General features: G+C 33.7%; 1 protein-coding gene across 1 annotated transcript in view; it reads left to right on the top strand.

Annotated features, from left to right (window-relative positions):
- The window catches only part of LOC129224163 (ankyrin-1-like), a 28,494-nt gene extending 4,011 nt beyond the window's left edge, over positions 1–24,483 (top strand). The window contains exons 3-7 of the mRNA XM_054858580.1: positions 1,838–1,897; positions 7,528–7,572; positions 9,849–9,908; positions 19,091–19,233; positions 22,963–24,483. Coding sequence (XP_054714555.1) covers positions 1,838–1,897; positions 7,528–7,572; positions 9,849–9,908; positions 19,091–19,233; positions 22,963–24,013 — 1,359 coding nt within the window. The 3' untranslated portion in view covers positions 24,014–24,483. The remainder of the gene's footprint in view (positions 1–1,837; positions 1,898–7,527; positions 7,573–9,848; positions 9,909–19,090; positions 19,234–22,962) is intronic.
- The last annotated feature ends 388 nt before the right edge of the window (positions 24,484–24,871 follow it).

Raw genomic sequence — 24,871 nt, 5'->3', positions numbered from 1 at the left:
TTTTTTTTTACATATTTTGGCTGTTGTGAACGTGTAAAACGTTTAGGATTTTAAACGCTTCTCTTGTAACATTTTTAAATATCTTGAAATTTATAAGCATTTTTGGATAGATTTCTTTATATTTTAGGATACATTGCGACTTAAAAAAAGAAGTGTAGGTTTTAAAAACAATTAAAGGGCAAAAAACGTTTTTAAACAATCAAAAAAAAAAAAAAAATAACGGAAAATTCAGATGTGTAGGATAGCAATGGTCACCAACCACCAGGATGTATTTAACATTGAGTTTTTTTTTTTTTTTTGTGTGCAAGTATCTCATTACTCTTGATTAATTGGTATTTATCTCTTGGAGCATCTCATCAAATTGTGAATGAAAAAAATCGGCTTGCTTGCTCTTTTCAGGACATTGACAAACCTAAGGCTAAAAGGAGTCATGGAAGGTCTAAGGGTACAGCCAATGAAACAAAAGAGTTATGTTATTTCCAAGTCTGCCAAAAAGCCCAGACCAGCGAGCTTTTATTTAAAAAAACCTGTCTTTTTTGGCCTTTAAAAAAAAAAAAAAAAACATTCTTTTTTGGCTTTTATAAACCATGTACTAGGTTCTTCATAATAATTATCTCTATACATTTTAGTAAGCTAACAAATGTCAATTTAAGTGATACAGTACCTTTGCTGAAAGTAAAATGATAAAAGGAAACACAATGCACAAAAACTGCAAATAATTTCTGACAAAACCCTTACGCTTCTGTTGGATGATCTTCCACCTAAGCTGATGTCTTTTACACTGAAAACAGCTTCCTTGTAACCTTAAAACACTTGTATGTAATAATTTGCCCATTTTTATGCCTTAATTATGTTTTTTTTTTTTTTTTAAATCAATCTTGATGTATATTTGTAAAACATCTAAAGTCTGCATTCATTAAACATCATATTTCAGATTTCTGCTGCTATAGATTAGCACCTTAGTATATATAAAAACGAAAACTAAATTACATAATAAGTGGTTTAGACCAAAAAAATCCATCTTGGGTTTTTTTTCTCCAGGTTAAAATCAGACAGACCTGTTTTAAGTACTTTCTTCTTCCCATTAACAAGTACTTCCAAAACCCAAAAGATATTAAACTATACTGCTACTGCCCGAAGTAAAAACCTAATTGCAGTGATCAGTTGGCTCTGTTTTTAGCACTGAGGCATTTTTTTATCTTATGTACCTATTAACTATTGTAGATCTATATCATTCCGGCCACATTTAAATTCTTTTACCAATATGGTGTTGTTGGTTTTCTTATATATTATTGTATAGAAAACTATTTTTTCTAAAAAATTTTTTCATTTTTCTTCAGAAAATGAGAAACAGTTTTGATGATTAAAAGAAAAATTGCAAGTGCATTCTCATTTAAATTCTGAACCAAATAACTGTTTTGACAACAGTATTGTCATGTGATCTTTTGAATTTAACTAAAATTTATTTATAATTATTTAAATTACATTGTAGAGGTTTTTTTTTTTTTTTTTTTTTTTTTTTTTTTTTTGTACTGAATGACATATTTAACTACAACAAAATTTTTATTCTTGTGTTATGGAATTTGGTTTAATGCAGTAGTAATAGCATTAAAGATACAAAAATAATTTTCATTTTGAGAAATTCCAAAAAAAATCCCCCCTCCCCCCCTCAAAAAAAAAAATTAGCCGGCTCTTTTAAAACGGTTGAAACCAAAAAAAGCTGGCCGACCTTTTTTGGCCCAGCTAAAATAAAACATCCTTTCTTAATTCACAATGTGATCTAAAAAAAACTTCTTTTGCTATTGAAATACGGTATCTTACGTAATTTCCATTTTAGGCAAGCCGTAGTTCATCTGCTACATCTGGAAAGCACAGACGTGAAAGACCTAAGAAAGGCGTAAGTTTCTCTAAAATTTCTCAAATGTAAATCTAGAAAAGATCATTTTTATTCATGGTCATTATGTTTTCCGTATGTTACCATTCGAGGCACCAGTCTTGCATAATATAGTCGAAAGCGCGAAGGGCGTCAGAAAATGTTTGGCTCTGCAGAAAAATTTTTTGAACTACTAACATTAATTTTTTTAAAAGAAGAAAAAATTTTAAACGAAAAACCCACACTTTATTTCTGTTTCTTCCGAATCTTGTGCAAAATTTATCTAAAAATAATGATTCTTCTACTATGACTGTTTGGTTTTTTTTTATTTTGAACAGCTTGAATCACTTAAGAGTCAAATTCAAGCCATGCAAAATAAATCACTGTGCAGACTTCGGAAAGGTCTCTATTGGTTAATCCTGCTGTAAGTTGAGTTTCAATGCGTTGGTGTTGGCAAGAGAAACAAAAAGCACAGATAATCCACAGCAGCGTATATAATTCTGACCTCATTTATTTTAAACTTTTTAAAACAGATAATATGCTGGAAAATACGGTATTTATTTTTGCAGAAACACTTAATTTTTTAACAAATAAGTAGTTTTTGCTGATTTGTTTACAAAATCAAATATCATTAAGTTTTCAAGTGAAAAGCAGGTAGCTTGTGTTTTGTCAGATCTACATGAACTTTTTCACTATAAAATTAAAATAATAATAATGATCGTGTGATTGATATTGGGCAAAAAATAATTGTTAAGACAGTTTTTTTTTTCAATTGGTGAGAAATAAACATAAACTATGTGTTATTGCAACAAAAAAAAATCGATAATTTTAAACCTTTTTTTTTTTTGCCTTTTCCATGTTTTAATATAAATTAAGGGTGAATTAGGCAAAATAACTATTTTTAGAAAATTTTCCTGTTAGGATTTGTGTTTGCTGAAAGCTTTTTATTTTATCTAAGTCTGCGACTCTATATGGAAAAGTTTCCGTAATATTTTCACGAACAAAACTTGAAAATGCAACTTTTTCTCTATTTAATTCCAACTCAAAACTAAAGAAATAAATACCGATGCATTCTAATACTATAATTTTCTAAATGACTGTTATTTCTGCTATTAGTGACAAGGCTGCTTTTCAAATTTAGTTTTGTGAAGATGCTGATATTATTACTTGATTTATCTGAAATACTGCTGCATTTTCCATTTCTTTCAGATGGAAAATGCAGGAGGCGCTGTTTTGCAGTTGAAACAGGAAAATGTAAGTGCATTCATTAAAATACGGTAGTTGCCAACTCTTTCTTAGATCGAAAATGCGACTGGGCGTTTCCTGATAAAAGGGAGGTGCTTCAATTAAAAGGGCACTTTTTCAAAAGAATTTTGTAGTAAAAAATATAAAGTTTTGTAGCATTATCTTACCACATACCTTCTAGTGAAAAAAGAGAACGAGAGAGTTACACCTCAAAGAAATGCTGGAGTGAATTTTTACCTTTAAGCAAAAAACTTGTGGGATGAAATTTTGTCAAACTTCAAAGGGCCAAAGAGGGTGCCTTGGGGAAGGCAAGAACGGAGTCAGCGCTCTCCTAAAAAATTGGAGACGCTACACTGTAACTGTAACAAATGCAAAACATGTCATTCCTAAATTGTTCAGTGAACTACACAGTTGTAAGACATGCAATTTGCATTGACTCATGGGTAATGGTTTGAGTATTCTGAAAAAACTGAGGAGAAAAAGATATTGATTGTCACAAAATAAATGTATTTTGGAAAAAGATTGTGACCAAACTTTTTACTCCTCACAGATTTTCTGTTAAATGTTGGAAACCTGAATTTATTTGAATTTAAGTCTGTCAATCTGAAGAATGATTCTCTTGATACTTTTTTGCAAATTTGTTTAGGGTTGCCGCCAGGGCCCGATTAATGTATTAGGGGGCCTAGGCCAAACGCTTTTTTGGGGGCCCCTAAAAAATTAAACTTTACAATTTTATCCATTGCATAAGAACAATTTTGGCCATTTGAGGGCCCCTAAAGAGCGGGGCCGTAGGCCATGGCCTAGTTGGCCTATTCAGTAATCAGGCCCTGGTTGCCGCAGGCTACTTAAATACTACTTTTCTTTTGCTTTAGGCAATTTTGGAGACTTTTTCAAGCAAAAGCAGGCTATCAAGGTTCTTCTAAATAATCAAGGTTCTTTTCACCCTAGTTTGTTTTTTATGTTATTTTGGAACCCATTGCTTTTGGTATTTTTCTTCATTTCTATTTCATCGTCTTGTTAAAAGAACTTCCTTTGCCCTTTTTTTTTAATGAAACAATCCATTCCATTGCATTGAAACAGCAATCAGGGAGCAGCTAAAGTGATAGAAAAACCTTTTCTTTACTTTTGTTTTTCAATGAAAGTAATTTGCTGAATAACCATAGCTACCAAGTTCCCTGTTGCTCCCATTTTATTTGCTTGCTCTGAATTTTTTTTTTTTTTTTTGGTAGTAAAATTGGCACAAAATTTAGTTTACTCTTGGGGCTGATCTTTTTAAAACCTCTCTGAACTGAATTTTTACAGCAAATGGCTCATTTAGTAAAAATCTGATTTTAGAAACTTGTCAGCCCCATATGCTTCAGGTCAATTCCACATGTAACTGACTGACATTCGCAGAGCAAAACCATAAGTATTTTGAAATCTAAACCACAAAATATGAATTTTAAAAAAGATATTTTCTCCTCGCTTATTGTACTTTTTAAGTTAAATTTTATGGTATAGTTGAATTTCCAAAATACATATTAGATGAGTTTAGAAAAATTGTTAAAAGCTTTGTAACTGACTGACATGAATGCATCCTATGTGAAAAGTTATACTGATTCAATAAGAGATTTTTCTGAAAGTAAAAGGAATTTTTATTAAATTCAAATCAGGATCAAAGAACAATGACTAAACTTTCGGCCTATAGAATTTCAGTTGGAAAATATTGCTACAATAAAGAATTACAGTAATTAGAACTGCTTGGTAACTGACTGACATCCCGGTAACTGACTGACATTTCTGAAATTTTCTAAATATACTAATGCTAATTTTTAAAATTAAGCAGCAAAACAAATAAGTTTACATAAAAGGCAAGCAATGAAAATACATTTGTTAGATTTGATGCAATTAACTTTGGTTAATTGAATCAGTGAAAAATTTTATCAACCGTTTTAATGAATCAAATATCCAAAAACAGAACAAAATCCAGCTTTATCAAATTAGCCACTTAATTGAATCAGCTGCTTTATGGAGTCAAAACTGTTTAGAGCAAATGGAATTCATATACTTGGCGACCAGTGTATTGCTAAAATTAAGATTTGGAGTATTTACGACAAGTTGATAATTCACTAACAGATTGGCAACTGACTAATATTACAAACATGCAACACAAAATATCTATTAAAAAAAAAAAAAAAAAAAAAAATTAGTTTATTGATTTCTTCAAACTGAATTTAATGGAATAATTGAATTTTTAAACTGCATTTAAGATGACTTTTAAAAGAATATGTTAAAAGCATGGTAACTGACTGACATGAATGCAACCTGCGGGAAAAGTAACATAGATTCAATAAAATATTTTACTCTGAAAACAAAAGTAATTATTCATAAATTTCAATTGGAATCAAAGAAAAATGAATAGGCATACAGCATTTGATTTCAGAAATATTACTAAAATAACAAATTTAGAGTAATTAGAATAGCTTTGTGAACGAACTGACTGACATTTGTAAATTTCCTATATGTCCTAACATAAAAAATTCAGAATTAAGCAGTAAAACATACAAATAAGTGTACACAGAAGTAGAGCTTTATTTGCCTTTATGGCTAGACCAGGGGACCCTCAGCGTATGAGGACCCCCAAAATAATAGATAGTATAGAAAATTACTACAAAATATAGTTTTGCAAATTATGACGTTGAAAAGCAAGGGCGATACAGAACATATATTAAGATTGATTTTTAACATCAAAATAACAATTTTGTAGTACTTAGTATTATTGTTAAAGTAGTTTACACCATCAGTGTACCCTAGCTGTAGTATATGAAATGACAAAAACTGTACTCAATTGCAACTCTGCAGCACTTCCTTCAATAATATTTTTTGTAGCATCTATAAATGTGTTTGACCGTATGTCTAACAGCCTTAAAATTTGTAAATAAAACTCTACACAAAAGAAACGCATTTAAAATAACTTTTTTTCTATCGATAACCTCTTTTCCCTCAATTTTTTTTATGCTAGAGGATTTGAAAATCTTTTCCTTTTCTTCAATTTTTAAAAATAGATCATATCCTTGAAAAAAGATTTGAGCTATTAAAAGTAAACTATTTCTACTTTCTCTACATCATCTTGGCCACTCATATGATTGAACATGTCCTTTTATCAAGAATTTCACTTTAGCCTTTCCCCTATTACCATCTATCACTCTTGCTACAAAATATTGCAGATCACAAGAAACTCCATAGAAATGTTCTTTACTAGCAGTCACTTCCCATATTTCTGAATTTTATTCCTCCTTGTGAAAGTTGTGATATTGTAAATTTGTCATTTATCTGTACTGACTATAAAATGCTTTCCTCTTTTGATTTCAATTGATGTATTTTTTGAATACTAGGCTATTATTTTTGAAATTTAGGCTCAAGCATTACTAAATAATGCTTGAGCCTAAATAAATCAAATTTCCTCAGAACAAATGTGATTTTAATAAACTGACAGCCACTGTACAACAAAATACACTAACTTTCTTACTTTTTGGTTAGATTTTTTTTTTTTTTTCATTACTACATGTCAAATTTTCCCCCAAAAATCTGGAAAAGATATAGGCATGTGTTACATCTTATTTTCAATATGAAAAATTATAAATTAAAATTTAGTTTCATACATTTTAAAAATGTATATCATTTAAAAGCTTGAAATTTATAATACTTATAGTTTTGATATTGAAATTTTGATGCTCAGGTTGACATTTTCATGGAATTGCCTTTCACTGAAAATTATGTGCTATGTTTGAGACTTTAATCCTATTATATTTTATGAATATTTCAATTACTTTGAAAGTTGAAAGCTCTGTTACCTTAAATATGATTATTTTATGTTTTAAATTAACAGTTTATTTGTGTTAAAAAAACTGTACTACTAAAATGTTTTTTTTTTTAGTGGCGAATGTACTAAATATTCAGTCAAATGAGTTTTTAATGGTTAAATTTTCCATTTGCAATTGTGTGTTTTTACCATTGAATACCTTAATCAGCTTCCCATACAAAAATGTGTTATTGTTTTTTTTCTTGTTTTTTTTTTTTTTTTTTTTTTGTAACTGATGTTTTTGAATGTCCCCCCCCCCCCCCCCCCCTGGGAAAAGAAAATTCTAAAAGACTGCGGTAAAGTTGCGTAAAATGTAGGTCGAAAAGGCTAAAATTGATTAAGTGATCGTTCATATAAATCAGCTTAGCACTTTATTTTTTTTAGTAAATTTTGTTTTAAACAGATAAATAAATTTTCTATTTTAAAATGTGGATTTTTGTGTGAAACTTCTAATATTTTAATGTTTTTTGACAGTGCCCAATTTGGAAAATTTAGTTGTGTGAAGATGCTTATTTTTTTTACTAGATTTTTCTGAAATACTGCTAACACATTCCCTCTTCCTTTTCAGATGGGAAAAGCAGGAGACGTTGTTTCGCAGCTGAAACAGGAAAATGTAAGTGAATTCATTAAAAATATGGTAGCTGCTGACTTCTTTCTACCTGTCAGGAGGGATTCCAAACTTTGTTGCCTTCTCTTGAACTCCCTAATATAGTAAATGTCTCCTGAAATTTCAACAAAACATCAAAAATTCCTACAAAAGGGGATTTTTCAGTAATTTGAAAATTTCGAGAAAAATCCTTACTTTGAAGCGAACAGGATTGCAAAAGTGAGACGTTTCATACACGAGTATGAAAACTGTATACTTCAATCTTTTATGAAACATGCTTCTTTCATTTTCCTTCTTTTATTTTATTTTATTTATTTATTTATTTATTTATTTTGTTTCTCAAAAAATGTGGTTGAATGTTTATGATTTTTCTCCAAATTGTTGCTTGTAAGGAATATTTGAATCAATTATTTCAGAAAGGGCTTAAGTCCCAGTAATTTAACTTTTCAGGAATCAATAAAACATGATTATTTCATTCAGAAATGAACTTAATTTTACAAAATAAATTATGCCTAATCCAGCCACTAGTAGGATCATTACCTCACCTTAAATTATGTTTAATTTTTTCACTAAAATTAATTATTATTATTTTTTTTTTTAATTTAGACACATGTTCTTTCTGCAACAAATATTCTGAAAGACTAGTTTAGAGTGATGAAAATGTAAATCAAGTGAAACAGATTTCTTTCAAACTGATAAGTCTGGTGTAAAAATGTATAAAAATTTAAAAACTAACAAACTGAGATAAAAAGCAAAAGTTTTACATGTGTGTGTAAAACTAGATTCATATTTATCAAATACATCCTCCATGGAAATCTTTTTTTTTCTATCCTTCTCTTGTCTAGTTTTCTGTACCAAGTTCGATGTACCTATTAGTACGACTGTGTTCAAAATAGCACTGAATAATCATCTTGATACTTGTCATTTATTCCAACAAAAACAATATGAAAATGTTCCCTTTATGCTTAATATTGGCAAAGGTAGTTCAGCCGACAAGCGTTACTTAGCAATATTCTCTTGAAAACCGTCTATATAATAGCTAGCCTGAACCGTGCCTTTGATGTTCTATCGAATATTCAAACATCATGAATGTTTATAATTGAAAACATTTGTCGCTCAGTAGAATCTTTTTCCAAAATCTCAATTTGTGAGATAAGTCCTCTCACAAAAGTGAAGGGAATCTGTTTTTGCTGTAACAGCTTTCATTGTTTTCAACAGATTTGACGGTGAATCTTGATGTAATTTCGGAATTTCACTTATAAGAGATTCGATTTCCAATGTAATAAATAATCTGTCATATCTGTTCAACATTCGTTTTACCCTCCCTAATTCCCAGTCACAAAGGACGAACGAATGTCCTCTCGCAAGAAAGTCATCTGCAATCTTTTTAAATTTCTACAGGTCTCCTGCAGTGTTGACCTTATTTTGACCAGCGTATATCTCACTGAAAGCGTACAGTTTTTTCTCAGCTCCTAGAGTGATGTTAATAAAATCCCTGAGAAATTGGCAAACTTCTTTCCAATACTTTTCTGCCTTGTCTCTACCCAGGCTGTGATTTCGAATCCCCCCCCCCAACCCTCCTAACTAACGAACCTATCATTACCCTAATACTGCTAGATCAAAGGAGTTATTTGTTTTTGTTTCATTAGACTAAAAAATCTAGTTCTTTGATCTTGCCATACATTCACATTGCATATTACTAATCCTTCATTCACGTTTAGTGTAAAAAGTCCGGGACTTGTGCCCTTTCTGCACTAAACGAAAAATGTGTCCCCTAAATAAAGTGCTTTGTTGTACAATGATTCACTTCTCTGCTGCTACACTAGTTGATTACTCTACATAACAAATATGAAAAAACCACAGCTAACTCAATTTTTAAAAAAATGTGACTTATGCCCTTTCTGTTATAATCATTTCATTTATTCTTGTTAGAAAATTCAAACTTATGCCTATTTTGACTTTTTTTTAAACATAGACTTTGTTGTTAAAAAATATATATAATCTCAATCTTTGAATTTCAGGTTCTGCCAGATTTTCAGCCACAGAGCTTCTGGTCTCATTAAGGCTAAATTTATGATATCTCTTCTTGTTGTATTTTAAGTCTCTTTTATTTACCAATTTGAGTAGTTAAATTCATTCATGCTCTCTCATTAACTTTACTCAGAAATCTCCGTAATTTAAGATTTTCAGTACTGGCTGCAATGAAATCACTTAAGTATTTATGTTCTTTATCTGCATTCACTTTGTAAAATAGCTCATCAATTCCCCCCTCTTTCTTTCAGGCTGCACTTCAAGAGCAGTTGGCGAAGATGGCACGGAAACTAAAATTTGCCCGGCTTAAAGTATGTGAACCCTTGTCTTAGCAGCAACAACGTTACCTTCTTGCAGGGCCGCATTAAGGGGAGGGCAGGCGGGGCTACTGCCCCTGGGCCTCCACAACAAAGGGGCCCCCAAATAAAAATTTTACAAAATATCCTAACTTTTACGGGTCGAAAATGTCAGATATATACATATACATCAAAATGTTCGGATTGGATATTTTCAAAAATATGATGATCTTTTCGAACGCTGATTAGGGGCCTCCACTCCTTCGTTGCCCCGGGGCCTCCAAACTTCCAAATCTGGCCCTGCCTTCTTGTTACGCATTTTTCAAGTTTGTGAGCCAATTGTCTAAACAGAAAGAAAAGCTTGTATTAATCACATTTATTTACCTTAATCTAAAGAAAATCCTTGCAAAAAACATGGTCAAATTTTCAACATGCTGACTTCGTCTTAATGTTCAAAAATCTGATTCTATTTTTACATTGTTGCTAAAAGTCTATTTTTGTTACCTCAAAGTAGAAGGATGATCATTTCTCGTCTTCAAGGCATATGGCCTTCAAACATGTTTGATCTTTCTAAATGTATTTAAGTGGATAAAATGTTCTTCATGATATGGTATGACCCCCAAACCCCCTCCCACTCTAACACACAAAAATAAAGTGAATTAAAAAAAATTTCTTTTCCATATTTTTTTCCATGGGAAAAAATAAATGTGATATCCACTTATATGTAAGTGTACACTTTATTTGTGTACATTCTTTTTTTATTATTATTTAAAAGATATTCAAAACTCCTCATGCACCACAAAGTATCACATGAGGCTTACAAAAGTAAGTAACTATTACAAAAGCTCAAAACAACAACAAAAAACACATACAAAAATAACACAATACATAAAAACAATTAAAGTTTAAAACACCAAAAAAAAAAAAAAAAAACTCCGAAAAACAGCAAGTCTCTTCAAACTTTTAATAAGATCTGAAGGAACAGGAGGCCAACAACAGGATGAACTATATAAACTTTCCCTGAAGGAACATCTGGCCTCCTTGTGCAGCTTACAGCTCATTAGACAATGTTCTACATCACCCTTAGCTTCACCACAAAAGCAAAGATCACTGTTTACCAACTTAAAGCGAAACAAGTAGTGATTGAAGCTACCTTGTCCAGTTAAAACCTGGGTTAACAGGAGAAGTGTACATTGAACACTTTTTACCCACATTCATCAAAGATAATGCATATGCAGGGCTCCCAACTGGTCCCCACTTTCCCTAAAGTCCCTCCTTTAGTTTTTTAAGTCCTTAAAAGTCCAATTTTTAAAAATCTAGTTTTTTTTCCTTTAACCCTGGAGAACTTGCATGGGGTCCGGAGTCATGCCAGGCACTTGAAGCATTATATTTTAAAGTGTACAATTCAACAGATCTGAGCCCAGGCTTCAGTAGCTTAATTTTTGGCAGTGTTCATTAGGGTGTCCCGTCCATACATGAGGAAAAAAAATTTGACCTGCACTATCACAAGAGGTGTCAAAATTTGCGAAATTTTTCACAGATCACGAAAAAGGTAAAAAAAAATGAAATTGCGTGTCATCTTGAGATCTCTATTGCTCTTTGAAGTTTTGCATATTTTACATTTTTGACAGACCTAAACGATATGATTTAAAAAATACAAAAATAAAGTTTAGAAAGCATTTTATTTAAGAAACTAATGAAACAAAGCACAAGAAAACAAAATAAACAAACTACAGTTTATAAATAATGACAAAAGTTTAGAATTTAAACTTATTTTTGTGTCCAAAATTTGGCATTTCTGCGCGAGATTGCAACCTGGTTCTAACGAAGCCATCTCTAGAAGTAGCGTTAGTAACACTTTGTGAAGCCTGTGTTATTAGTTTAACACATCTTTCCACAGATTGTGAATGGCAAGGAAAGTCAACGATTTCCAAGCTATTATCTTTTGCCATAATTTGAAGGTTCTCGTTAGAAATATGTCGAAGAACCGGTGGTGCTGTAACCTGACACTCTTGTCAGACAATTATTTCTGTATAATCTTTAGCAAAGAAGTTAATTTTTGGTGTTTTAAATATTCTGGGTTTAGTGCTACTTTCAGCCTCTCTAGCTTTTTTTATTCTTCGTAATGCTAACTCCCGAATGTGCTCCCTATCATCAAACAACATACTGCCCAGCAGGTTTTCTGGGTGCGCAAAAAAAGCATTTCTTTCGATAACAGAATACACAACAGATTTCAAGTTTTCGGGTAAAAATCGAGAGTACACAATCATTTGAAAAAGATGTTTGGCTGCTTCCTTAAAAGACGACTTTTGCTTGATTAAGAACCAAACTGGAGCGTACACTTTAACCACGTAGTTAACAAGTAATCGCAAATTTTCTGTTGGATTAAGAGTACTTACATAAAGTCTGAGTATACGATTAGCAGAAGTAAGCCATCTCGAGTGCGCCATTTTTCCAGGTTGCCGATTTGCCAGCTCAGGACTACAGAAACCAGTTGATACAGCTTAACAAATCTCATAAAGATATTTTTGATCCGTGCTTAGTTCATCAACCTTATTTTTCGACAAATTAGGCAAATTACCATCCACCGCGCAAAAAGACAATGTCATTTTATTTTCACAACCAGCTAACTGTTTTCCAATAGGTCCGGAATATTCTTTAGGACCCAAAGTGCAACCATCTAAGGTCAAGAATAAATGACGAAGGGGTAATTCGTTGGCATGAAGCATACACACACACCATTGCAATGGTCTTTCCAAATACTCCTCTAAATATTGAATCACGCCACCCTTCCAACCGGTGTTTATTGCAGTTCCGTCACATCTAGTGATGTGGATCGGGTAAATACCCAGTGGGTAGGTAAATATTTTTTGGGTATTTACCCGGGTATTTACCCAAGGCCTGGGTAAATACCCAAAAACTGGGTATTTTACAAAAAAATGCAAAAAGTGAATGAGAATTTTTTTTTTAAATCTAAATATGAAATAATTGGTAAAACTGATACATACATATGTATTACACAGTTTATAATATTTTTTATCGAAAGACTTAATGAAATAATGAAAGAAACATATCACGAACCAAAGAATCTTTTTTTAAAGGCCATAATTGAAAAGATGTTTCCTTTTTTTTTTTTTGTAACCAGTTAAGCTTTTTACTTTTTGTAGAATTGCTTTTTATATGTGAAATTTGGCTATCAACATTGATTAGGTATATCCAACACATTTAATGTGAATATCATATTAGATTGCTTTCACACAATAATTCTTTAAATATGTGATCAAAATACAAATTTTAGGGAAAAATTTATTGTTTTGTATATAGTTGGTTATACAAGGTGTTTCGGTTTAACCTGCAAGACCTTTATTTTTGCAACCGTTAGTCCTAGATGCTTACTTCCAATTGCAAAAATATTCAGATGCAGAGTAAAGATATTGGAAGTTTGAAGCAAAAATAAAAATGAGTCAAAAACTACAAAATTTAACTTTTTATACGGCTCTAGGTCCCCTAACTTATATTTAGAGAAATGATCTGAATTTAAAACTTACTGACACAAAAAAACTTAACATTTGTGAAATGAAAACTCAAGGAGATATTCCATTTGAAAGTTTTAAGGGACCATGCAGAAGATGAGATTAGAACTTATTACCCTTTCAGAATAATGACAGGTTGGCAAAGTAAAAAACACAAGGTATTACATTTTTCATTTCTACTCAAAAATTCATGCAAATGTTATGCCGTGATACGCAAAACACGCTGCAAAACCTTGAACAATTTGAAAAATCACTCTGCACACATATAATTTTATATAAAAACTCATTAACTGCTATATTTCCCCCCAAAAGATGTTACTGACGGCGAGTGTAAAATGGTGTAAGTTACAAAACGCTGCGTTTCATATCTCAGTGAATATTGGTCGTACTAATGTCAAACTTTTTTTGTAATTGTTTTTCAGTGGAGATTATTTCCCTAACTATCAATAAGTCAGAAGATCTGGAACCCGTGTAAAAAGTTAAAATTTGTATTTTTTTACTCATTTTTATTTTTACTTCAAATTTTCAATATCTTAAGTCTGCATCTGATTTTGAACATTTTTGCAATTTAAGTATGCATCTAGGACTAACAGTTGCAAAAATAGAGGTCTTGAAGGTTAAAACAAAACACTCTGTATATATACATAGTGGAATACATACAGAAAAGTATTTTAGTTGAATATAAATTTTTGAAATAAATACCCGGGTAAATACCCATTTTGGGTATTTACCCAGGTATATACCCTGGGTATTTACCCCTAAAAATAAATACCCGGGTATTTTACATCACTAGTCACATCCAACGCAAATCACGTCTTCTAAATTCAAGCATTGACCTTCTAATAGAGCTGTAATCGAAGTTAGAATTGCCTTTGCAGTGCCACGACTTGGCGTTGTGTGTCCCAAATAAATTGATCCGGTTTCTGCTAAAATTGAGATGTGCTCTTCTAAAATTTCTTTGTGATGGTAACGAGCTCCTATTTTCTCATTTATCAGAGTCTTGTCTTTACGTCCATCAAAGTAAATGCTTTTTATAACAATGCTTCCAATATCTTTGGAAGCTTCTTTCCAAGCTTTAGCTACAGCTCTGTGGATTTTGTTTTTATCAGCAACTAGAGTTAAATCTTCTTTTGAAACCAAGCCGACATCAGCTAAAACTGCAGAAGCAACAGCAGCAGCAGATCGCGTCGACAAACCGCATCTATCACAGACCTTAGCAACTGTTGGCAAGATCAGTGTATTCCTATTTGTCGTTGAAGTTGATGGTGTCCCTGTAGAGGCCGTATTCGTCTCTGTTATGGGATACGTTTCTGGAGAAAATTCACGCATCGAATCGTCATCAAAATTTGCTGAGACAGAATCGTTATTTTCAGTAGAAGACTTTTTTGCTGCCCTTTCAAGTTTTCTCTACTGTTGTTTCATTAATCTAGCTGTTTCTTTCTTATCGACACCTCTTATCACCATTTTCCTGTCATTTCTTTGATCCAACAAGAAACTTCTCTCATTGATGGGAACTTTTTTAGGTTTTAAACACGAACAAGACTCAAATACAGGGCACTTACAAGCCCCAACGTCGAAGAGCTTCTCAGATGACTCTAAAAAGTACTTCAGTTTATTTTCAAAACTATCACTTCGTTTGCTTCTGGGGTATCGTTTCAAATTGACGTACTTTTCGAAATAGAATTTTAATAATTGAATTACTCGTTCCTTAGTTATGATTGGAATTGAAGCTTTTGTCCAAATACTGTTGATTTTTTCAGAAACAATTGTATATATATCTGAACTGGAAGGGTCCTTTCCATTATGCATACATTTCTGTTCGCTCCTGACAAATAAAATAAATTTTATGACGTCTTTTACAGTAGGTAGCTGCCGATCATCAAGTTCCTTGTAGGGTCCCAGTATAGCACAAGTAATCTCACTACGTCTCGAACTCATTACTTAAAACTAACAGAATCGGCATGTAACACTAACAATTGCAACTGCACTTTTATAGCATTAAAATTATTTTGGCTACGAAGAAAACACCCGTGAGTCAAGCCAAGAAAGCCCTCAAAACAAGTAAAAGGAATTAGCAAGTTGAAACCAAACGAAGTCGAAGTCGTCAGTAACATATTGTTGCATGCAAATCGAGACGTGGCGCCAAGCTTCGTGGACGATTCTACTGCGGAAATGGGGGTTATTCCCATATAGGCATTTACAGTAGTAATCACCATATGTTTTTTTTTTCTGTTCGTGTTGATATTACGAATCACGATCTTTTTATTTCAGCTGTCGAGCTTTTATTTCACAGTAAATTTATAACTTTATTCACAGTACTTCTTTTTCAGTTGCCATAAAAATGACAATTTTTCAAAACTTTGACGATCGGTAGAGCCCTGAAGATATAGTTTTATTCTATTTTTTAAATTATTTTTGTAATTTACGATCGATTTCGCAAATTTTGAGAGGTCTTGCATTAAGAAAAACGGAAAAAAAAAATTTTCGGGACACCCTAGTGTTCATCCAAGACCACCTGTCGGTAGTTAGTGTTTTTCATTTGTTCAAAACCGATATTCAACTGGAGGCAACTAGAGGTCATATCCAAAAGACCTAAGCTAATTGTGTTAAATATGAACAATTTGCTTACAAGGTTTACTCCAATTATGGCTGTCCTATGCATGTGAAATTTCATATGGGAATGCGTGAAGTGTCTTTTCAGTGTTTTTTCTTAATTTTGTTCTGTTTTTGAAATAAATATGTTAAGAATCCCTTGGAAACGTGTTGTAGTAATTTATTTAAAATCTTTTAAATTATGTTTTTTTTTTCTGTGTAAAAATAACTGTTTTACAAATTGGCAATGAACTTTGTAAAAAATTAGATGTATGAATAGCATTAATCAAAAATTAATAGTAGAGTCATACAGGCGCCTTGCACGATCATTTGTGTGCTGTTTTTCAGGCAAGTTTTACCGAGTTAAAATTTCAGTTTCCTTTTACATTTTTCCTGCAACGCTTCCCTGAGATTATATTTCACAAAAAAAAAAAAAAAAAAATCATTATGTCTTAAATCCATGGAATTACTTTCTTCAGTTTTTACCCCCATACATTCTAACTTTTAAATAGAGTGGCTAAAAATTAGTATCTTTTGCAGCTGTAACCACTTTCTTTTCCAGTAGTCAGGAGTGAAAAACTTTGATTATGGGTTGAAATATTGTTGCAATAAAATTTGCATTGTAAAATCTGGAGAAACAATACCTTGTGTGTGAGAGTACACATGATTCTAAATTTGTTGTAAAAAATTCCTTTGGAATCCGTTCTGATAAAAGAACAAATTGTGAGATGACGAGAAAGAGTACTAACAACTGGGGAAACTTTGGCCTTTAAAAACCTGAATCCTTCCATGACTCTTCCGAAATCAGCATGATGCGTAATAATATTTAGTTTCTAAGAAAACTTTTTCAAACCCAAGAAGGGTTACACCTATTAGTTGGTGTCATTTTGACCCCTTTGAGAAAATAAGAAATACAAATACATTTACTGATGCTAAAACAGTAGAAACCCAAAAATGCTCCTTGGAACATATTATTGCAGGAACTTGAAGCATTCATATTGTTTTTCTACATAAAAAGGATTATCTCCCACTACCGGTAGTTTTTTGAATTCAAATTGATGCAACTGAAACTGCTGGTTATTTTAAGGGTATTTTAAAATACTTCATTATCTATCCATAAAAACACTGCATGCTTTAAATAAGCTATATTTATTGTAAATATAGTTGAACTCGCTTAACACAAAATCACAGCTAAAACGAACACTCTGCTCGTTAAGTTTATTTTGCTATCTGATTACATTTAAAATTTCACATATAATACGTACATTAAATTGAAAGTATTGACTAAGGCAAACAAAAATTTCTGACCTCTTTGCTTAAAAATATTCGTGGTTACTATAATTTTCTTTTTAGAAATTATTCCTCATTTTGTTAGGTAGTAGAAGTCCCATTGTGTATTGAAAAGAAAATATTAAATATTTTGCATAGAAAATAAAGTTCCTGCATTTGTTTACGTGTGGAAATTTCAACTAACTCGAAGATAAAACTGTTCATCTTCCATTGTGGATTACAACCTATCCCCGGAATTTCGATTGTCGTCTTCCTTTTTCAGTATTTTCCAAAAACATTCATTTATAAGAAATCGGTGATTTTTTTTCTGAATGGTCTAATAGTTAGATTACGTCGTGGTTACTAGTAGCAATATTTTTTTTATATCTAGGCAGGGCTGTCAACTACTACGCATTTGGCGTAGTAACTACGCATTTATCTAGCTCACTACGCACTACGCATATCAACGCAAAAAATACGCATTCGAGGTAATCGAACGAGTTTTTCTTTTTGAAGAAAAAATTTGCAAATGCTTGCCGCGGAGGCCAAGAAGTCAGCCGAGCAAACGAGGCTACGATCCTCCGATCACCCAGAGGCGAAAGTTAAACGATAGCCTCTCTCCCTCTCTCCATGGCGCGTCGATGACGTCATCCGAGAAGAGAGAGTTGCTCGTGATCGGAAAATTATTCGCTTCGTGAGAATGCGCGCGCAGGCGTATTCTTGATTCTGATTGGATTGTAGACTCGGATGCTTTTCTCTCTTTAGTTAGAAATCGATTATCGCTTGTTTATCACGTGGTGAAGAACGCTTTCATTTTTTTTTTGCTGTCGTTGTTTTCTGTTGGGTGAAAACTCTAAAAAAAAAAGGTTCCGATCAAAAGTTCAAGTACATTTCTAATAGACTTCTGTTTGCATTTTTTTTTTAGAATTTGCTGCTTTTTACCCGAGTTTCAGCTTGATTCATAATTAAAAACCTTACCCTGAAGAATAGTATTATTTTGCTATTAATAGTTAAAAAAAAAAGATCTTTTTTTTTCTGAAATTGTTTTATGCAGTATTTTTACTTAATATACACTGTTTTAAACATAACTCCCCCCTCTCCCAAGTGTTGTAGAGGGTTAAGGGGAGTAAATTGAACCGTACCAGAAAACTACACATTAACACTTAAAACTACATATTTTTTTCCTTCTTACTACACATTTCTAACCTATATAGGTTGGCAGCCCTGTCTAGGTAAGCATTCTTTTATTTTTTCACAGTATCACTCATTTACGGTTGTTACAATAACGGCTAATACAAACAAATTTGTGTGTTTTTGACATTTTGTTTTAACCGAGTTCAACTGTATGTTCATTTTCAACCAATTTTTACAAATGTATTACATTACATTGGTAACTTTGCAGATTTCTTTACAGAAGGTCAAATGCCCCCCACCCACTTCCCCCTCTTTAATGCAGTATTTCTAAATATACAAAGACCGCCGCAATTCCAGTGTTAAGTCAAGGCAGTGATGTCGTCAACTAGGCCCTTGAAACGAATAAGTGATAATCACTCTCCTAGGTCCAACACAGTGTAGTCAATTGTGTTTGTTGGGTCAGTGACACCCGCAAAGACCGAAGTTACCCCACTTAGTTGTATTTCTCTTGAAGAATTCTGTGCCTAAAACAATGTTGAGCTACTTTGCATCTTTTGATTAGTAAAATCAATATTGGAAAAGTAATATTTCTTGGGCAATGTTTTTGTTTAGACTATCTGTTAGTGAGTGGCATTTATACTACTTAACCTTAGAATCTCTTGCTTTCAGAGAGCTTTCCGTAAAACAAATTGTAAGCTACTAGTGACCTGTGCAGGATCCAACCATACATCTGGAAATTCCGGACAAGCATCCATGGATCATACATGTCCTTTCAGAAAACGCTCCAAGTCCATGAATTGTTCTGAAATATGGTAATTTATCCTTTAAATTCCTGAAATTTCATTAGTTTATTTTAATATGTTTTTGGTTTTAATACGCAGTGGCGTAGCTGACAAGTAACCCTTCCCCCAAGTGTCACCCACCGATTTAAATTAAACTTAGCACAGCGATATGACGCTTAAAATGCTGAGCCTTTTTTTTTCTTTTTTTTGAGCAATCACGATTATTTATTGTTTTTATTTGACTGTCCTTGATGTTCCGGTTCCTTTTTCAGATTGGACTGGGGTTTTTGTAGCACCACCGTCCACCCGCCCGTGCTTATCTAGCACTGTCCATGAGAATCCTCTCTTCCTGGGGGGTGGTATCTGTGTCCTACACACATACAGGCCCCGACACTCACACACTCCCAGGGGCGGATACAGAAATAACTTTTGGAGGGGGCACTGTAATTTGAAAAGCGCCCTCCCCTATACAATTTTTCAGAACAAAGATTTCATGAGTTTATATGTTTTTCAAAACCTACTTTTAAGTACATAAATATTATGCAATAATATACAAAAGAATGTTGACGCATAATGTCTTAGGCTTTTAAATACTAAACCCAGTTAAAATCTTAATTATTTCACAATGATGTTTTGAAAGTCCTAGCTATGACCTGACCACACAAAGTCTGAGCGAGTGCTGAATTTGTTTTAATTTTTGCAATTTAAAATAGGCGCCACTTAATGTGATCACTTTTGTTGTAAATGTAATTTGATAACAATAACCAACTGATAACAATAACCGAAAAGAATTCAGGAGACACAAAATAATGATTTTTTTTTCCAATTAAGATGCATTTATTTTGGCAACCTCAAATTAAAATCACAATCACTCAACTGAATGCAGTTTTAAATCATAAATTATTAAATTAACAGAATGGAAGTATCTGAATTTAAAAAAGTTAAAGCTAAATTATGCAATTTTTAATCACATAGTATTAAGTGAAGTAAAATATGATCGTTTTCCCTGACATTCGTAAACCAGCTTCAGAGCACATTCAGCTTTTCTATCTTTTCCAGCATGGCTTTGCTTGTTGTTTAAATTTTAATTTAACTTCACTTTGTTTTCAATCTCGACACAATTCTTTAATAGTTTACAAAGTAATGGCAACAATGGAGGTCCTACATCAATGCCTGTAACATGTCCAGCGACTGAATTTTTTTAGGTGCAAAAGAAAGTTTTTTTAGGGGGAGTCTGTGGTCACTGGGGGGCGAACTTTCTGCAGCTTTATTCCTAGAAAATTTTTGAACTGCTATTGAAAACCACAAAATGCTACACAGAAAGTTAGTCTCGTCTGAGTTTGCTTACTGATGTTTTTCTGTTAATTGAGGAACAAAAATGGGGAAAAAATTTAAAGTTTATGAGAAAGTGATAACAATAAACAAAGATGCTGATTACAATATCCGACTTTTTAAACGTGTGTTAACATACAAGTGTTCTGGGACTTCATGATTCTGATAACATTTAGCAAATGATAACATTAACCGTGATCATATTAAGCGGCGCCTGCTGTACTTTAATCTCGATTATCTGAAATTCTGTTAACCGAAAGTTCATTTAACCTCATCGTTTTCTGGCTAACAAGCAATATCGGTTTAAAATCACAATTATAAGTCAATCATTCTGCAGGCACCAAATTATGCAGACAATTATTTCACTTCAATTAATTCTTCCCCCAAGCACACCGGCAAAGTTTTTGGAAAACTAAAGAATTCTAAGTATGAAAATGTTAGGCATTAAACTCAAAACAAAAATCTAAAAGTATTTTGTTATTACTTTCAGTTCAAAAAAAGAGGGGGGGGGACAGCAACAAAAAATACCATGGATTGTATCGTTAATAAAACTTTTTCGATGAAGTGTTCGAAATTGTGTCTTACTAATTTTAGTTGCATTTTCTGACTTGTATTCCATTCATTGAATATTTTTTAAAAATGATTTACAGTAATATAGTCGAAAACATGTGTAGAGGTCTCTTTGTAAATGAAAAAGTTTTAGTGCCTCAAATAAAGTATTTGTGGCCTTCTGACAAAACTTTTTAAGTACAGTTGACTCTCTCTATTCTCTACACTCATGGGACCGAACAAAAGTGTTCAGATTATGGGGGGTGTTCATTAGGGTGGGTCGAAAAACTTTTTTTTCCTAATCAATTTCTAATAGAGCGGAAAACTTGCGCATTAGCATACTAATAACGAGTAAAATGATTAAAAAATTTGAAATCCAGCAAGAGCCCTCAAATGGAGAAAAAGTAGAAAAAATTGACAATTTTTAAAGATGTATATTTTTTTCAAAAAATAATTTACTTCATTTCAAATAGTGTTAAAAATACACTTTGTAGACTTTTGTACCTCTCAATTCTCCGCTCCATTTAGGGAAAAAATCATTGGAAAATTTACCGTACACTTGTGAAGAGAGGTTGTAGGGTTGTTCCCGAGAAGGTGGTTTCACCCAGAATCCTTAACGGCCATATCGAGCAAGTAAGCAAACATGTTTCGGGTAATGCATTAGTGGTAAGAACTCCGCATTTGCTTCAATTGGTAGCAGGAGGAAGAAAGATCCACATTTACCTGGGAAATAACCGGAATGTTATTTGAGGCAGGTTTTTTTTCAGGGTAGGAAAGGTCCATGTGAACCAGGCTTAAGCTCCACTCCGGCTCTTGTATCACCCCCTTTCGTTTTAACAGATCATGTCAAATTCACCCTCATGCAGGGTTGGCTTTCTGCCAGCAGAAACTAGTTTTTGCCGTGCCAGTGGCAGAAACTGGTTATAACCTGTAAAAACCAGCAGAAACTGGCAAAAACTTAAAAGCATCTTTAATTACTTAAGTGATTGCTAAATGATATTCATTTAAGTAAATTAAAAAATTAAACTTCATTTCATCATTTAAAAAAATAAAATCCTATGCTAATGCCCTTGATTTAGTTTGAGAAGGGAACTTTTCAATTGCAGATGCTCGTAATGTTTGGGTTAATCTAACAAAGGACGAGAAATCATATAGGTGCTCAGGAAAGAGGAGCCACATACAAAATTAAAAGGCATGTCTGATATTAATTCGCTCACTTATACGCTCCATCTAAATTGTTTGTGATCGAAATTATCATGTGCTTCAAGAAGAAAGGGTCAGAATTTTACTTGCCAATATTAACATAGATTTTGTACCTAATGTCACAGCTTTGCGAAACAAATTGGCCCTATTTCTCGAAACTTATTTTTCCAGTTAAATTTCTCCCAGTACCCCAGTTACTACATGGTGGACCAGTTAAAAAAAAAAAAATACAATAGATGAAAGTTTCACGAACATTCCTTGTTCCCTCAGGCATTGCCTGCTAGTTCTTCTGTTGCAGGAATATTCTAAAGTTTCTCATTTGTACATATTAGATTGAGAAACTGTTTAGATTTTTGAAACCACCTTTTCTAAGAAACAACTGCAGGGTCCAAACAATGTAACATTTGATTTTAAATTGTGGTAATATCGTAATTAAATTGTGCTTTGGTTAATAATTATTTTTTTGCTATGCACTTCCTATTGCATGTCAATAGTTTTTTTTTTTTTTTTGTGAATTTTTGCCAGTTTCTGCCGCAAATGTGGCAGAAAGTGGTTTTTGCCATGCCGGTTTTATCTGATTTCTACCAGTGGTTTTAACCGCCTCGGCAGAAACTTGCCAACCCTGCCCTCATGTCAGTCCAATGTGCGATGACACGGAAATCCTTTCTCTTTCAGGGAACTCCTGTCGGAGGATGAAACTTCTGACCCATCGGAAGTGGACTCTTATGGACGGACCGAATTGCACAGGGCTGCAGCTGACGGAGACACGGAGATGGTGAGTCGGCTGCTGGAGCGTGGATGGGACCCGAGAGCAAGGGATCACCGGGGAATGACACCCTTCCACAGGGCCCTGTTCTTAGGGAAGGTGGACGCAGCCGAGATCCTGGCAGACGCCAACGGCATAACGGACTCCCGGGGTGAAATCACCAACGACCCTCTGTATTATGCTGCAGGGGAGGGATACGTGGGGATTGTTCGAAAGCTGCTCAAATGGGGAGCGGACACACGACTTCAAGACTTTTTAGGACAGACACCCTTGCACAATGCTTTGTTTATGAAGAGGGAGGATGTGGCGGAGATCCTGGCGGACGCAGACGGCGAGAACGACATCTCAGACGAAGACGGATGCACCCCTCTACATTACGCCGCAGGAAACGGGTACGTGGAGGTGGTGAAGAAGTTGCTGTGGAGTGGTGCTCACCCACACCCCTTGAACTGGGTGGGATGGCCTCCCCTGCTCATGGCTCTGCTTAATGAGCATGACGTCGTGGTGGAAGTGATTATCGCAGCGTGTGCATTGAGAGGCGTCGCCATCAACTGGGAGGAAATTAAACTTTCCACTCGCCAGATACTGCACTGCGTCGGACACCTCTCCCGATGCGAAGCGGAGATCCGTCGGATGAAGATAACCCGAGTAGGGGGATCGAGGGTGTCCTACTGGGATGTGGCGAGGAGAAACGTGAGCGAGGTCTCGCTATACCTTGGGAACGAGGCCGTACGCAAGGCTTTGCAGATCAGCCACATCACGAAGACGATGTTCCCGATCTATAGTGACCAGATCACTTATGTCGTGGAGGAAGCGGACAAGTGGAAGGCCCTGGTCCCCCTCTGGCTGGAGTGCTTCTCCCTCGTGGCACGGGAGATGCCCCCCACGTGCACAGACCTCGTATTGCTGCACCTGAGCAAGCGAGACCTGCGCAATTTCATCTGCGCCTGCAAAAAGTGAACTTTTGCTGCACGTTCCTGTCAAGAATTTTGCCAGTGACAATACATGTGGATGTTTTCTTTTTCACAATTCTCTTGTCATCAGTCGAGTGCTCCGACCGGCCGTAGCAGTACATAAACTGTCCATAAAATTCGGATGCTTTCCTCATCAAAGGATCCATTCAACTATGTGAATAATTTTGATTTCGACAGAACTAATCCTTTAAAAAAAATTGTATTTTTCAATGGTGCTAAAGGAAGTGAGATCTTGAGCAGCTTCTGTCAACATGTGTATTTCCTATATATGTATATATTTTTTTTCTTTGAAGATTGGCTGATGAAAATATTAATTCACTCATGTTTCATCTATCGTTGTTTTGTACACTTTTTAGATACATTCATGTCTCACGAGTGCTCCTTTTTTTTGTACCACACTTGCCTGAAGAAAGTAAACTGGACTGGAAAATAGTCTCAAGTTTTAAAATATCTTTTTGAAAGAGTATCATGTCATTTCTAGCTGAATTCTCTTTATAATTAGTATTTTTTGTACTATGCTTAAAATAAAATGTAACTTGAACTGCAATGTGCACGTTTTTTTTTTTTCTTTTTTTTTTTAATACTTAGTAGACAAGGTTTAAAAAGGACAATAGTTGTTACAAATCGTATGCAAGTGCTTTGCGGTCACAAGGAGCCCAGGGGTAGATACAGACTACTATTTAAGGGGGGGGGGGTTATAATTTGTATTTATGTGTAACAGAACTTGACATCAATAAAGAACGATGAAGAAAGCACAGCTTTTGCTGCAAAAAGAATTGAGCGTATAGATTTCGATGTTTTTGTATGCAATATATTTTATTTTTTGTACATAATCGAGTGCTAT

The sequence above is a fragment of the Uloborus diversus genome, chromosome 6 (genome assembly GCF_026930045.1).
Source record: "Uloborus diversus isolate 005 chromosome 6, Udiv.v.3.1, whole genome shotgun sequence".
Classification (NCBI taxonomy): domain Eukaryota; kingdom Metazoa; phylum Arthropoda; class Arachnida; order Araneae; family Uloboridae; genus Uloborus; species Uloborus diversus.
This window is presented reverse-complemented; position numbering and strand designations above follow the sequence as displayed.